The sequence below is a fragment of the Euleptes europaea genome, chromosome 2 (genome assembly GCF_029931775.1).
Source record: "Euleptes europaea isolate rEulEur1 chromosome 2, rEulEur1.hap1, whole genome shotgun sequence".
In the NCBI taxonomy this organism is placed as follows: domain Eukaryota; kingdom Metazoa; phylum Chordata; class Lepidosauria; order Squamata; family Sphaerodactylidae; genus Euleptes; species Euleptes europaea.
The window spans coordinates 87,372,759-87,388,552 of record NC_079313.1 but is presented as its reverse complement, the minus strand read 5'-3'; the positions used below and the strand labels follow the sequence as shown (position 1 = coordinate 87,388,552).

Genomic DNA, 15,794 nt, shown 5'->3' with positions numbered 1-15,794 from the left:
AATAAAGTTATTACACTAACAGCAATTAGAGCTACATGGATTTTTGGGGGGCATGGGAGAAAATTGCTTAAGAGTGTTTAGGAGAGAAATGTGAAATTGCAAGCTTTTCTTAAAGGGCAAACTTTAATTATATTTAATGATTTAAATGCCCACCTCTTCCTAGGGCTCAGAAGGGGATACAACATATCCTTTATATAATTAATCCTCAAAATTACCCATAAACTATGTTCTTCTAAGAACTAGTCTAAGAGTACACTGTGAATTTCACAGCAGAATGGAGATTTCAACCTGGATTGCCCATGAAGACTCCAGGACAGAGGGATTAATACGACTGAGGCATAGATTTTTTTGAATGTTGTTGGTCCAACAAGGATCTTAGACATTTCCTTTAAAAGCCATGGGAACAAACGTTTACCATCGCAGGACTTCTTCAGCAATAAGATGCATTTATTCAATACATCTGTATTGACTGATTGACACGTTGCCGGCTAAGCTGACTAGAAACAGGCCACAGGATTGATGGATTGTGCAGGCATCTCAGAGAAATCCTCCCAAGTATCTAGTTTGGGGGTTGGATGCAGCAGAAGCTTTCTGTTAATGGATAGGAGTTTTGCCAACAACTCCCCTGCCTATGCCAGATCTTTGGCTTTTCCTTCATGGCGCTAGTGAGTTCCCCTGTCCCTCAGGAACAGAATTCATGGGGCATTTTGGGCTGCAGGAGGTGAGGGGAGTCATGCTCCACTAACAAAAATCTCTGCCACCAGTGGAGATTCTCCTTGGGATCCAAGCCTTGGTTTGGAATTGTCATAAAATCATGGTTCGATTTCTTATATTGCTTTAGGGTTAGAGTATGTCACAACGCTCTGGAAAGTACAGGCACAGCTGCTGTATCATTTGTTTAGAAGGAGCTGAGGTATAGGTGGATTAAGAGGAGCTCTGCCACTTAAATTGCCCTTCACATGATGACTTCTTCATTGCCACCCTGGTATTGTGTAGCATATGTTTTTCCACATTGTCACATTAGCACCAGCTGCGATAAAATGTATAACTCTAGGCTGCTTCCATATGGAGATTTTTCCTCAGGTGAAACACAGCATGCCTCCACCTTTTTGGGGGTGGGGGAGGGAGCTTCCACATGATATCATGCTCTTTCTGAGCACAAGACATGAAGCTGCCAGGGCTTTCCCCTTTAAGGCAACTCAGCTGTGAAGTGGTGGTGGTTGTGGGGTTGCAACTTGCCAGGCCATGGGGAGGCAGCAAGATTCTCCTCTGCAGCATTCTGTGCCAACACAACAAAGGGGCAGGGCGAGCATTAAGCAGCATAGAGGCAGGGTGTATGGGTGCCATTCCGTCTCACCTCCACCCTGTTTGCTGTTCCTTCCAGAGGAGGGATGGCTTTTCCCATCCCCTTGAGGAAACAGCCCTGGTGTGGAACCATTCCATGTGACAATCTCTGCTATCTGTTAGGGCAGTGTTGGAAGTTGAGACCATTTCAGGTGGCATCTGCATGAAAACATGACTAAGAGCAGAGGTGTACCTTCATAGTTTATCTTGATTCTCAGGATTCCCAGTACACTTAAAACAGTATTCTTAAAACACTGAATACAGTTTGGGCTCTGGAATGGGCGAAAATGTGTTTGCATGCACACATAATCCAGCACAACCCTGGCTAGGTAGATACATCTTTTAAATTATATTTTCCAATTGAACAGTGTGTGTGTGTGGGGGGGGGGGTCGTCAATAAATGACAGCACCCTTGTGGATTGGCAAACAAATGTGAAATTCCTTCCAAAAAAAACATTCAAGGTGTCATAGTTTTCAAGGTAACAAACATTTATCATAAACCCAACAACAACTGGAGGTAAAACTGAATTATTTGCAGAGACAGGATCTTGTGCCCTTCAGAAAAAGGCACTCTGAACAAAGGCAAGTCCGACAAATTATGCCCAGTAACACAGAGAAAACACCAAGTCCAAAACGTTATTTTAAACAAGCGCAGGGATACTTCTGTGTGCTGTTCAGCAATTCATGTTGCTGTTCTTGATGCTTTGGTTCTCTGTCTTGGGCCTGCAAAGAATTTAGCAGTTCCCTCAGTCAAGCTCTAGGCCTAGGGTTGCCAACCTCCAGGTACTAGCTGGAGATCTCCTGCTATTACAACTGATCTCCAGCCAATAGAGATCAGTTCACCTGGAGAAAATGGCTGCTTTGGCAATTGGAGACTATGGCATTGATGTCCCTCCCCAAACCACGCCCTCCTCAGGCTCCACCCCAAAAACCTCCCGCCGGTGGTGAAGAGGGACCTGGCAACCCTATATAGGCCTTCTTTTCCTGCTGCAAGCCAGAATAACACAGTGAAAGACTTTTAAGCAATATATTAACTAACAGCTTGACAAATTCTTCCGTTATAATATATCTTGAAAGGGAACTTCTAATATGCAGTGGTCGGGCCCATTACATACCTGCAAAGTAAGGTTGCCAACCTACAGGTAGAGGCTGGATACCTCCTGGAATTATAACAGACCTCCAGGTGACAGAGATCAGTTCAACTTAGGGTTGCTAGCTCCAGGTTGGGAAACACCTGGAGATTTTGGGGGCGAAGCCTGAAGAGGGAGGGGTTTGTAGAGGGGAAGAACTTCAATGCCATAAAGTCCAATTGCCAAAGCGGCCATTTTCTCCAGGGGAACTGAGCTCTAACAGCTGGAGATCAGTTGTAATAGTGGGCGATCTCCAGCCACCACCTGGAGGTTAGGTAACAAAAATTCACCAATACTGTAAATAGAAGTACTTGCAAAATAACAGTAACAGGCTCACACAACGTATCAAAAATGCAATATAATAGTGAAATACAAAACAAGTGCAAATGGTACCAGTGACAATGATACATAATGACAATATACAAACAAGCATACATCAACAACAGCCTCACAATAACAGCCTAGCAATAGCTGATGCTAGGATCACGTTCTGATAATACAGAAAATTCTGCAGTAACAAAAATTAGCATAGTGATAATCCTGGAGTTTGTTACTGCAGAATTTTCTGTATTATCAGCTATTGCTAGGCTGTTATTATGAGGCTGTTGTTGTTGTATGTTTGTTTGTATATTGTTATTGTGTTATCATTGTGTATCATTGTCACTAGTACCATTTGCACTTGTTTTGTATTTCACTATTATATTGCATTTTTGATGCGCTGTGTGAGCCTGTTACGGTTATTTTGCAAGTACCACCTGGAGGTTGGCATCCCTAGTTCAACTGGATAAAACATTTCAGTGCAATTCTGAGAGCAGAGGCCTTACTGTAAATACATGTACCATCCTATGTACTGCAACTTTCCCAGCTATCTTGCCCAAAGTTATAAGAACAGCCTATATGGAACAGACCGATATTTGTCTAGTCTAGCCATTTGTATCCAAAGGCTGTCCAACGGTTATGGAGGAGACGTCAAAATAAGATGATCTCATGTCTCCCGAATTCAGCCTGCTTGTCTGGCCATTATCTTTGATGTGACTTCACTCTGCTCAATAATATTTATCTAATTCAAGTATTTATATCCCACTTCATATAAATATCTGTGAGGTGGTTTATAACACTAAACATTTTTAAAAACAGAAAGCAACAAGATAAAAGGGTACAAGTAGCAACGAAAACAGAGAAAATACAATAAAACAATTGAAAACTGCCCAGGATAAAATGAGAAAAAGACATTTCAAAAGCACCATGGGATACGGTAAAAGCAGGACAATCTAATAACAGAAACAGGGGAGGATGGTCTAAAAAGCCTGAGATAATTTTTTAAAAATTACCTCACAGCTTAACACGGTTTAAAAGTGGCTAGCATTAGTTGGATCACATCTTTAGTACCCTGGAAGTGATGCAGTCTTCCTTTCCAGTATCCAGACTAGTTGTCTTCCCCAACCCTACTTTAAAATGTCAAAAAGAAACAGCACTACACCCTTCTATTGCAAACTTTTTTTTTATAATCTGAAAAGAGAAATACCAATAAACGTTCAAAGCACAGATAGAATGGGAATTGTGACTCTCGCTTACTTCTCAATACCAATCAGTCAGTAAACCTCGCGGGTGACAGGTGCCCAGGAAATTTGCCCAGAGAAGAGCAGTGTCAACACCTCCCAAGATTAATTCCCCTCCATACCAAACAGTCAGTTGGCTGGGTAAAGAAAGTCAAAACAATGGTTAGTTATTCATCTTTTAACCTACTGAAGGTCTATATGTGTAGATATGACTGCAGAGAGGAGCATCTGTCCATTCAGAAACCTGACAAATGCCCTTTTAGAACATCCTTTCTAGTCTTCCCACATGTATGCCAATAGCAGAAGAAGGACTGAAGCCCATTTTCAATAACCTGTCAGAATTCAGTTTTGTTTGTTGTATATTAAATTAACCCATCTGGATTTAAAGCATGATTTTTTAATATCCTCTAAATTTTTTAAAGTATTTCACTACGAGAAGCAGAAGTTGAAGATTGGTTCAACTTCCTTCCCTCCACATCTACTGCATGGCAGTGTAGCCTCTTACAGCCATGGCTGGTTAAGTCATCCCCAAAATCCCATCAAAACTGAAGAAGAGTTGGTTTTTATACCCTGCTTTTTTCTACCGTAAGGAGTCCACTGACTTCAATAGACTTAGAAGGGTGTAACGCAGGGGTGGGGAACCTTTTTTCCGCCAAGGGCCATTTGGATATTTATAATATCATTCGTGGGCCATACAAAATTATCAACTTAAAAATTAGCCGACCAAGCCCCATGCAGGCAGCTGCCCCAGATGACACTCCCCCCAGCATGGGCAAGCAGGTAGGCATCCAGCCGGTGGCACACTCACCCACCTGGTGGCACAGGATAGTCTGTTGCACCAGCCGGGTGTAGCCATCCAGCCGCACGCCGGAGTTGCTCCTGCTCCACATGGTCGGGGCCGGATTCTACAGCCAGCTCCTGCTACCTCCATCTGCAGGGATGAAATGAGGACACACTGGCTAAGAACTCGCCCCCACACATTCAGATATTTGAAGAAGTGAGCTGTGGCTCACGAAAGCTCATACCCTGCCAGAAAATATTTTTGTTAGTCTTTAAGGTGCTACTGGACTCTTGCTCTTTTCTACTACTGCAGACAGACTAACACGGCTACCCATTGTGAATTACCCTGGTGTAACAGTTTGGGAGTACACAGTTAATCTGGTAAAATATGTGCATTTTTCTTCACTGTATTTAAAACTCTGACAATAATGTAATTTTAAATATAAATATTACAAAACTTCACCTGCTCCAGGATACAGTGATGAAGATGGTAACTGGGGATTTCTACAGTGAACATATTTCAACTGTATTAAAAATATTCACTGGCTTCCAACTTGTTACCAAGAACAATCCAATCCGCAGGTTTTATTTACGAAGACCTAACTGGTGTAGGACTCACATTGTTAGAAAGGGATACCTATTTCCCAGATGACCATGTAAACAATCCTAAAGAGGTAATAAAAGGGGATTAGACAAATTAATGGGAGATGGCGCATAGGCCAAACCACACAATACTTTTTTAAAACAAATCAGGTTCGGATTCTTACCTTCCCTGCAGCCACACTGCAGTTGCTGGGAATATCGCTTTAAAAGTCTGTGGGGCCTTGATTCAGTCTGGAAGTGCATCAAAGAGGAGGGCTTCCACTTCCCCCTGGACCCATTTTCCCAAGTGGAGATAGTCCTGGTATGTGTGGGGGAGTTATTTGCCCCATTTTGGAGCCATACATGCATGGAATACTGCACATAGAGCTCCAAGATGGTGGAATAACTCCCCCCAGGGCCATTTTGAATCATGGTAAGGGGGGGAACATGGTAAGGGGGGAACAAGTCTCTGTGTACCATGGTGTAGAGCTGAATTGGCCCCCACAGACTTTTAAAGAGACATTTCCCCACATCTGCTGTGTGACTGCTCATTAAAAAATAATTCCTAGGTAGCTTGGCCCTTAGCTGTGATGGATAAATGGAACCTCCACGTTCAGAGGCAATATACTCCAGACTCCTGAAAACCTGTTGCTGGGAAACAACAGTGGAAGAGCCATTCCTTTCATTTCATGCCCAGCTTGAGGGCATCTGATTTGCTGCTCTGGGAAACAGCATGCTACATTAAACGGACCTTTGGTCTGATCCAGCTGTTCTTATGCCCTTATGATGAATTTTGCATTTTGAACATGAATTCTGTGTTGCAGCCCCCACCTAGTTGGATGGCCTGGGGGAGGAGGTCAAGAATGCTCCCACACTTTTATCACTCTGCACACTATGTAAAACAGCATTGTTCAGGAGGACACTTTTATAAAGGGAACATGATTATAGTTCAGTGGTGGCGAACCTATGGCACGCATGCCAGAGGTAGCACTCAGAGCCCTCTTTGTGAGCACGCACACCGTCGCCCCAGCACAGAGTTCACCTGAGTTCATTACTAGAAAGCCAGAGGGACCCGGGGCCGGGCTGCTCCCCTCCCCCTCTCCACGAGCACCTGAGAGCATTTCTCACATCACTCGCCCCTCTGCCCAGCAGCCCAATGGGAGCGCTTCCTCCCTCCCCTGTCACATGCGGCAGGGCGGCTCACATGCCGGGTGGCTCACATGTGGCATGAGGGTGCGGTGCGGACGGCAGCCTGTTGAGTCTGTGGCAAAGGGGATTCCCGTAGTGGGGTTGGAGAGGAGCTAGGTTGGAGGGGAGCATAGCTCACAGCGTGACATAGCTGGAGGGGAGCAGAGTGCTCGGGCCACAGCGCGGGCTTTGCAGCGCTTCCCACCTTTCAGTGAAATCCCCTACTAAAAGAGGAACACCCACTTACCCAGCATGTAATTAACATGTTCAAAAGCATGCCAAATGCAAACTTTACCTTTCAATAAAAAGTTGTTTGTATCATTGAAAGCTCTGTTATTGTGTTTTTCTTTTAAGACAAAATATGTGAATGTATGAGTTGTTTTTTCTAAACTAAAACCTCAGTATTCAGGTTAGATTGCCGTGTTGGCACTTTGCGATAAATAAATGGGTTTTGGGTTGCAGTTTGGGCACTCGGTTTCTAAAAGGTTCGCCATCACTGTTATAGTTTATTCCACTTATTATTGTATTATCTTTCTCTTACTGCATCATCTTCTACTTTTGTAGTTCCCTTTTCAGTACTGTCTATCATCTTTGATACTTAGGGGGGCATTGTTTTCTACTTTTGTGATCCTAGTCCTTTTGTATTGTTTAAACTCTTAATGAGAAATATGGGTTCACACCTTGGTATGCTGTGAGAAGCATTTCTATAGTATTCTATAATACTGTATTAGGATTAATGACTAAACTGAGGCTATTGTATTTTGGTCACATTATGAGAAGACAAGAGTCACTGGAAAAGTCACTAGGAAAAGTTGAGGGTAGCAGGAAAAGAGGAAGACCCAACAAGAGGATGGATTGACTCAATAAAGGAAGCCACAGCCCTCAATTTGCAAGATCTGAGCAAGGCTGTCAAAGGTAGGACATTTTGGAGGACTTTGATTCATAGGGTCGCCATGAGTCGGAAGCGGCTTGACGGCACTTAACACACACACAGACATATTAGGATTGCAGAATAAGATATTGCAGTATTCTATAAACACAAGTCTAACATTTTAAAAAACTGTTTCTGCATTGTTTGATCTGTTGTTATGGAAATTATGTTAATTGTTAATTTTTCTTGAAAAAGAGATGTGCAAATTTTAACAACAGAAGCAGCTTTCCATCAGCTTTGACACAGTGGCTGTAGTTGACTATAGTTTTGCTTCAGAACCTTGTTGAAGGTAAATGGCACAACATTTCAAGGTCATGGTCTAATATGGCCCAAAACTGTGACAAACAGAAATATGGAGATGCTCAAGATTTTATGCAGGACTTAGTGAAATAAGACCAACATAAATACTCAACACAGCAAGTTATATTTCATTTATCTTCTTATTACTTCTGAAAAGAAGTTATTTTCAAGCAAAGTATACGGGTTTGGATTATTGACATTTTACCACTAGTTTTATTTGCTATTAGCAAAGTTTTGTGGCCAAGCCAATTTGCATTCCTCCTTTAAAAAAATCAAGGGCACAGATTACATTTTAAAAAATTTTGAACAAAAGAAATTGACTTTCTATGATCTATAAGAAAACAGAAAGTGTAGATATTGAGTGTACATAATGATATGGAGAATTAAGAGCAAACAGATATGGCAGCAGATAAGAGTTGTCCTCATTATAAAAGCAAGAACACAACAGTCATAACTGTGGACTGAATTTGTGGATTCGCTTGAAGATCACATCACCGCTGACACCAACCATCATGAAGTGGCTTGTCCTAATGTTGGTTTTTCTCCATCTGTCTGAGGGTGTAGAGAGGTGAGTATTAACATTATAGTTATGAATGAGGCGGAAGTACCTCTGGTAGGTAGCTCAGGGTGCACATTTTCAGCCAATATTTCATGGTAAAATGATGTTATAGTAGTTCTTAGACTCTCTATATTATGTAGTCCTTTACTCAAAGGGGGACAATTTGTTCCCAGTTTAACTGGTTGGCCACTGTGTGAGATGGGATGCTGGACTAGATGGACCACCGGTCTGATGCAGCAAATCTCTTTAAGTTCTTATGTTTTTATGACTGAATGACCTCTTTTAAATATCTAGGCACACATTTTTGCATAAAGAAGAGTTGTGTGGCCAAAATCAGTATGTCAAGTTCATGATTGCCATCACTTCTAGAGCAATCCTCCACTTCCTTAGAAGCAGAGGAAGAAAACTCTGACACATACCACTTTACAACTCTTTCCTTACCAATATTTTGTTTTGTTTTTAAATGGAGATGGATGCTGAAAATTGTCAACAATTTAAATGGTTCAAAATAATTGTGGCCTGCTTGGATCCAGAAAATGTTGGAGGGTTTTCTGGCTAAAGGGATTTTGAGAGCTAAAGCTCTTCTAAAAATTAAATAATCTAGAATTTCATGTTTTCATGGCAAATGAAAGTTTCTGGTTTTTATTTTACATTTATACAGCAATATTATCAGATAAACTATCTTGCAAATCCTCCAGAGAGCATTAGTATAGACTGGCTTCAGAATAAGTTTGTCTGATACAGTATTCTACTAATGAAAAAATTCTAGTATTCTAGTAATGTAAAAATCTGGCCTTCCATTTCTAGCAATATGGAAGGTCATTAGTCATATATGCGTTTTTGTGCCCTCTACAGATCTTTTAGGGAGGCGTGTTTACAGTATTTCTAACAAACATGATTGATTGGCTTCCACAATATGAACTTATAAGTAATTGGTCACAGAAAAATTCATAACCAACAGCTTTATACATTACGCAGACTGCGCTGCTAGAGTTTGTTCTCTCTTTGTTTTATCAGTTAAGGGTTTATTGCTCAATCAATTAGGTTATTACAAAACATCATCACATTGTTCCTAAGTAAAACATACTAAAACTGCACCAAAACCCCAAACAAAATAGACAGGAGTGCTTACAGACACTCACAAAAGATTAAGTATAAACCAACATTTTTAAAAAATCAATAGCCATTCATTAAAAGCAATATTGATCTCAGTTTATCAGTTTGTTCATAACAGGAAGCTGAATTGCAGAGCTGATTAGAACAATATGTTGCTTTCTTTTATAAGACAGTTATTATACCATAAGTCACCATTTCTATATACAATATATTGATTGACTAACCCATATATTAAAGCTTTGTTAAGTTATTCCTGCTTGGTTAGACACTTCTTTGCCTTGAACAGAAAGTGATGTGCTGGGTTATTAGCAGTTCTCAAAAACAAACAAACAAACCTCAGGATAGGCAGAGAATAAGATAGACATACGCGACAGATGGAAAAGGCAACAATGATTCTTCTCATATCCTGAGCTCTGTTCATCTTGTGCAGAATCATTCTGAGAAAAGGGAAATCCATTCGGGAGAAGATGAAAGAGGAAGGTGTACTAGAAGAATTCCTGAAGAGTCACCATGTAGATCCGGCAGCAAAATACCACTTCAATGAATATAATGTTGCTTATGAACCAATAACGAATCACTTGAATGTGAGTATTAAAACATTAAAAATACTGAAACAGGTAAACCAATAGTCTAATTAGATTTAAAGAAATTTCATGTGTTCATGTGAAATTGTCCATCTTACCAAAGCCTTTAATTTGCCAGTCATTCTACTATGGATCGATCAGTATTGGAACCCCACCACAGAGCTTCCTCGTTCTCATGGACACTGGCTCTTCTAATCTCTGGGTACCATCAGTATATTGTAATACTCAGGCTTGTGGTGAGTACTCTTCCTTCCTGCTGAAGGGTTTTTTTATTTTAGGGATCAAATCAATTGATTTTGTTTAGAAAAAGGTAAACTTCTGCACAAACTCAGCATTCCAGAACTACTGGCAAACCACCCTGCAAACAAAGTCTGCCTTGGAAATGTCGGGATGTGATGTCACCCCATGGGTCAGGAATGACCCGGTGCTTGCACAGGGGACCTTTACCTTTACCTTCTTTAAACCATGTTAGAACTCTGAAGGTTCTCTTGTTATCCAACAGTGACTACCTCCTGATGTAAATACTGTAAAAAGGACACTTGTTTAGTTTTTGTGTGTATCTTGATGCAAGGTGTACCATCTCTGCTTTTTTCTATCCCTCTGTCACTTCAAAGGGTTCAAGGCTTTGTAAAATGTGAGAAGTCTGGACTGCAGCAAAATCAGACCTGCTGTGAACTGAACATTTCAGTAGAGGGAAATACACTGCACATTGTCTTTCATTGCCACATGGAGACCAATCTGTGGTATTTGTTTCTGTTTTACTCTAGGTAACCACAACAGGTTCAACCCTAGTCAATCCTCTACATATACCAACATTGGACAGACGTACACTTTGTCATATGGGAGTGGTAGCTTGACAGTTGTACTAGGCTATGACACAGTGCAGGTAAGTGATCAATGTACCACACAAGTCACTCATTTTTAAATGTGCTGCATTCTGGAAATCTTCAAAATTATGATCAAGTTAAGTGTATCAAGAATGTTTGTAGGATAAGAAGGCTTCTGTTTACAGTCCAATATTGTCCAATATTGTAGTTTGATCTTACTTAGAGGTGCATAACCTAGATATATTACATAGAGATTGGTGTATTCCCTACCCCCCACCCCCAATACAGGTGGAAGGAAAAGGAGAACCCATATATGAGTTGAAAAGCAGCTTGGTGAAAGTGATTTTGTTTTGCTGAACAGTAACAAAAGCGGAAATTATTAAAAAGGCTTTCTCCATCTGCCCTTCTTCAAACTTGCTCATAGCCTCCTAAAGATGATTTTGGTGTAAAAAAAGAGAAAAATAAGCAGAATTCTGTATCAAGTATAGTTTGAACCTGAGACAAGCTGCTCAGAATAAATTTTCCCAGCGCATTCCTTTAGGAATCTGTCACACTTATAAATCTCAAGTAGGGCTCTACACAAGTATTTCACTATGGGTGAGAGGACAATCCGTACAATGATTTCAGACAAACCCCATACATGCCTGATGATTGTGAAGACTGGCCTCTAACCTTTGGGGAGCTGAAGTGGCATAGCTGTTCTGTAAACTCAAACTTGTCCTATGTTTTCAGTCCATTCAGCTGAGTCACAATGTCAATGTTGTTTCTCAGGTGATGTGTTCTTGCTGATGATACATTATCAGGCTTCAGACTACAGGCGAAATCCATGTTCTTCTTCTCTTTCCCAGGTCCAGAATATCGTTGTTCAGAACCAGGAATTAGGCCTGAGTGAGAGTGAGCCCACCAGTCCATTCTACTATGCTAGTTTTGATGGAATTTTGGGGATGGCTTATCCTGCCATGTCTATGGGGGGCTACACTGTCATGCAGCAGATGCTGAGACAAGGGCAGCTTTCTGAACCAATCTTCAGCTTCTTCTTCTCCCGGTAAGACACAACAATCCATATTTTTGTCCTTGGGTATATTCAAAAGCATCTGAACTATTACTTTGTGGGAGTGGCTGTGACTCAGTGGTAGAACATCTGTTCGGTATGTAGAAGGTCCAGCTAAAAGGATCAAGTGGTAGATGATGTGAAAGACCTCTCCTGAGACCGTGGAGAGTGTTATCTGAGTTGACAATAACCAACCTTGATGGGTCAAGTCAAGTCAGTATAAGACTAATATGTTTAGTAGTGTAGTGATTAAGAGCAGTGGTTTGGAGTGGTGGACTCTGATCTGGAGAACTGGGGTTTGATTCCCCACTCTTCTACTTGAGCTGCGGAGGCTAATCTGGTGAACTGGATTTGTTTCCCTGCTCCTGCATATGAAGCCAGCTGGGTGACCTTGGGATAGTCACACTCTCTCAGCCCTACCTAATTTGGGATAGTCACACTCTCTCAGCCCCACCTACCTCACAGGGTGTCTGTTGAGGGGAGGGGAACGTGATTGTAAGCCGTTTGATTCTTCCTTAAGTGGTCGAGAAAGTCGGCATATAAAAACCAACTCCTCCTCCTCCTCCTCCTCCTCTTCTTCTTCTAACAAAGACATGAGCAGCAGGGCCAATTAAATACAACAGATACAGTGTGTGACATTTCTATGCAATGTATACAAGATAAGCTTAGTATCCATTTACAATAGCTGGTAATTGCTAATAAAACAATGTTCTCAGTATAGCTAAGGGGTAAGAAAACTTGGTCTGAATTGCCGAATAACTTGTTTAGGTCAGGGGGCTGTCTGTAAGTGTGGAAAGGCCTGCCATTCAATGACAGAGAAGTGTCATTGACCAGGATGAGCTGAAGATCCTTGATGATACCTCGGAGCAGACTGAGATAAGATCTGTAATAGACAACAAGTGGTCTTCAGTCATTTTTTATTTTGGGCCTTGTACTGTAGTACGCTACTCCTGAGTACCAATATGGACATGTCAATCTATCTCTTCAATTTATTGGTTTGGAATTGTAGTTTTAAGAATGTCTAATGTAAATCTTTCAACTGTGAATCTCTCTGTCCAAGAAACTGGAACAAGAGTGCTCAGTTTATTCCCTTGTGTAAACTACCCCCTCTTCTGCTCTCCTGTCTTTCTCTGACCAACTCTGTGTGTTCACTGATCCAGACAATGTGCTCCAGTTAATAAGACTTCCAATAAACAAGAAGTTGAATAAATAACCTTGTCTGATTTTGACATTGTCTCCCCAGCCAACCCTCTATTCAGTATGGAGGGGAACTAATCTTGGGAGGTGTTGACACTCAACTGTTCTCTGGGCAAATTTCCTGGGCACCTGTCACCCACGAGGTTTACTGGCAGATTGGCATCGAGGAGTAAGTGATATCAAAATTCCCATCTTATCTATACTGGACTGTGCTTTTTAGAGTTTGTCTCTTGTTGCTTGGTGACAGACATTCTTTGCTCTTGTTTCTATAGGTTTGCCATTGGAAACCAGGCTACTGGCTGGTGTAGCCAGGGCTGCCAGGCAATTGTGGACACCGGCACTTTTCAGCTTGCTGTCCCAAGGCAGTACATGGGGAATTTCCTGCAAGCTGTGGGAGCTCAAGAATACAATGGGGAGGTAGGTGGCAGAAAGAATCCTGGAGAATTGCCGAGGACACCTCTAAACAGCTTGGGTCCAAAGTGGCACAAGCAGAGCTCAGCCAAAGGAAGCGGACTTCCCCTCTGCTGCTGCACCTCCTCCCTACAATGCTGCTGTCAATGGATTCTCAGGATCACTGCTGGGTGTGACGTGGGGGTCTATAGTGGGAAATGAACGTTGGCACTCCCCCCTGCTGGTGGAAAATAAGGTCTGGATCCAAGCCTCTGTTTTTGCAATTCAGGTCAGGGAGAAAACATCACATGCACACTTGCCTGAGTGAAGTTATACCAAAGACAGAGGCAGGTACTAATGTTCTATATCTGTGGACAGGGAGAAACAATAAGGCTCCTGATCTCAGAACGCCACCGAAAAGAACTGAAAATGTGTTATCAATCTGTTTTCTGCTGAATATATGATCTGGTTAACTTCTCCTCTAGCCTGCTCACAGAGCTAACCTCCTTTTTATATTTCTTTTTCCCCCCAATAGTATGTCGTTAACTGCAACAATGTCCAGAACATGCCCACCATCACCTTTGTCATTAATGGATCCCAGTTCCCACTGCCTCCTTCTGCCTATGTAGCCAATGTACGTATACCATATCGGTTAATATTATTTGCCCAATGCATGTTTTATGCCAGGTTGCTGGAGGATTCAAACATAGATTATGGCAACTTTACTTACCTACCTTGTTCCATGACTGTGAATGTCTTTCTTGAATCTGAATCGTTTGCCTAGATCAGCAGGTGCAGAAGTTTTCTAGACACTTCTGCTCCAGCTTTCATCAATAGTACATCAAAACACTTCATCAAGTGTTTCAGTATTAATAACCACAAAGTCAGGAATAGTGGAGCAAAGAAGAATCCCACAATATTATCACCTCTCAAGGTGGAGATTCTGTTCAGTAGACTGGCATCCTATATGTAGTGCACCAGGTTCTGGACATGCACAGGCTGAAGATGAGTATCAAAGGGGCTTGTCGGATGCACACTAATACAGGTATAACTCCAACAAATATGTCCTTTCAGAGAAATCCTGGGCAGCTATAGTCACAGGCTATGGTGTTAGGAGAACTACAGATCAACGGCTGCATTTCTGTCAAATGATTTAATCAGAACCTGCTCCCAGACTTCTTATAAAAACCTTTGTGTTATTTCCACCAGTAGAACTGCAACTGAAGCTGTTTTCTTTTCTTCCACAGAACAATGGCTATTGCTCAGTTCAGATCGAGGCTACATATTTGCCTTCCCCAACAGGGCAGCCTCTATGGATCCTGGGTGATGTCTTCCTGAAGGAGTATTATTCTGTCTATGACATGGCCAATAATAGGGTGGGCTTTGCACCATCAGCCTAGACAAAACAAAGCCCAGTTTTTTTCACCTTCCAATGCCTCTGTTCTTTTGGACTCTGATAGAATCGTTCAAAATTCACCTTTTAAAACGAAAGCAATTTTTCAAAATTATTCCTATACTGCCTGCCTAGACTTATATGTAGGGCTGTCGATTCGGTTCCATCCAACAAGAAAAACAGCCGAATTTTCCTTGATATCAGCTTCCAGTGTGGTGTAGTGTGGTGTTAAGAGCGGTGGACTCTAATCTGGAGAACCGGGTTTGATTCCCCACTCCTCCACATGAAGCTTGCTGGGTGACCTTGGGCCAGTCACAGTTCTCTCAGAACTCTCTCAGCCCCACCTACCCCACAAGGTGCCTGTTGAACAGAGAGGAAGGAAATGTAATTGTCAGCTGCTTAGGGACTCCTTAAGGTAGAGAAAAATGGGGTATAGAAACCAACTCTTCTTCTTCTACTTCTTCTACTGCTACAGATTAATAAAGTCTAATATGCCAAAGTAGCTTGTGTGTTGACACTGGTTGCATAAAGACATTGAGATTCGTTTTAGGAAGTGACTAGGATTGACTGAGTTGTGTGGTTTTATTCTGTTTCTTCAGTGTTTTCTCTAATTGTACCATCATTAAATTTGAGCCAAAAGTATGAAAGTCTGTGACGAAATTTGAGGAGCAATGATAGCTGGGCACTGTGTCTAATATGAAAAATTCAGTGAGAGAAATTTCTCTCATGGAACTAACTGATCCTATATGCATATTGACTTTGAGACTTCTAGCCCTTAAAACAGCAGAGAGCTTAAATTATGAATAAATATATGTAGGCAATGTACATAAACCTTTGACAGTGCTCAAATTATGATTTTGCAG

At 41.6% G+C, this 15,794-nt stretch overlaps 1 protein-coding gene across 1 annotated transcript; it reads left to right on the top strand.

Annotated features, from left to right (window-relative positions):
• The first annotated feature begins 8,326 nt into the window (after positions 1–8,326).
• Positions 8,327–14,955, top strand: LOC130474021 (pepsin B-like). Its single transcript, XM_056845697.1, has 9 exons — positions 8,327–8,372; positions 9,901–10,073; positions 10,192–10,309; positions 10,841–10,959; positions 11,749–11,945; positions 13,195–13,317; positions 13,421–13,565; positions 14,074–14,172; positions 14,786–14,955. The coding sequence occupies exons 1-9, from the start codon at positions 8,327–8,329 to the stop codon at positions 14,936–14,938; spliced, it is 1,173 nt and encodes a 390-aa protein (XP_056701675.1). The 3' UTR covers positions 14,939–14,955.
• The last annotated feature ends 839 nt before the right edge of the window (positions 14,956–15,794 follow it).

Excerpts from the sequence above, each read along its gene's own strand:
- LOC130474021 (XM_056845697.1), top strand. The coding sequence starts at position 8,327 with ATGAAGTGGCTTGTCCTAATGTTGGTTTTTCTCCATCTGTCTGAGG. Across the intron at positions 8,373-9,900 it reads TTTTCTCCATCTGTCTGAGG|CTCTGTTCATCTTGTGCAGA; the intron begins GTGTAGAGAGGT and ends TCATATCCTGAG. Across the intron at positions 11,946-13,194 it reads TTCAGCTTCTTCTTCTCCCG|CCAACCCTCTATTCAGTATG; the intron begins GTAAGACACAAC and ends TTGTCTCCCCAG.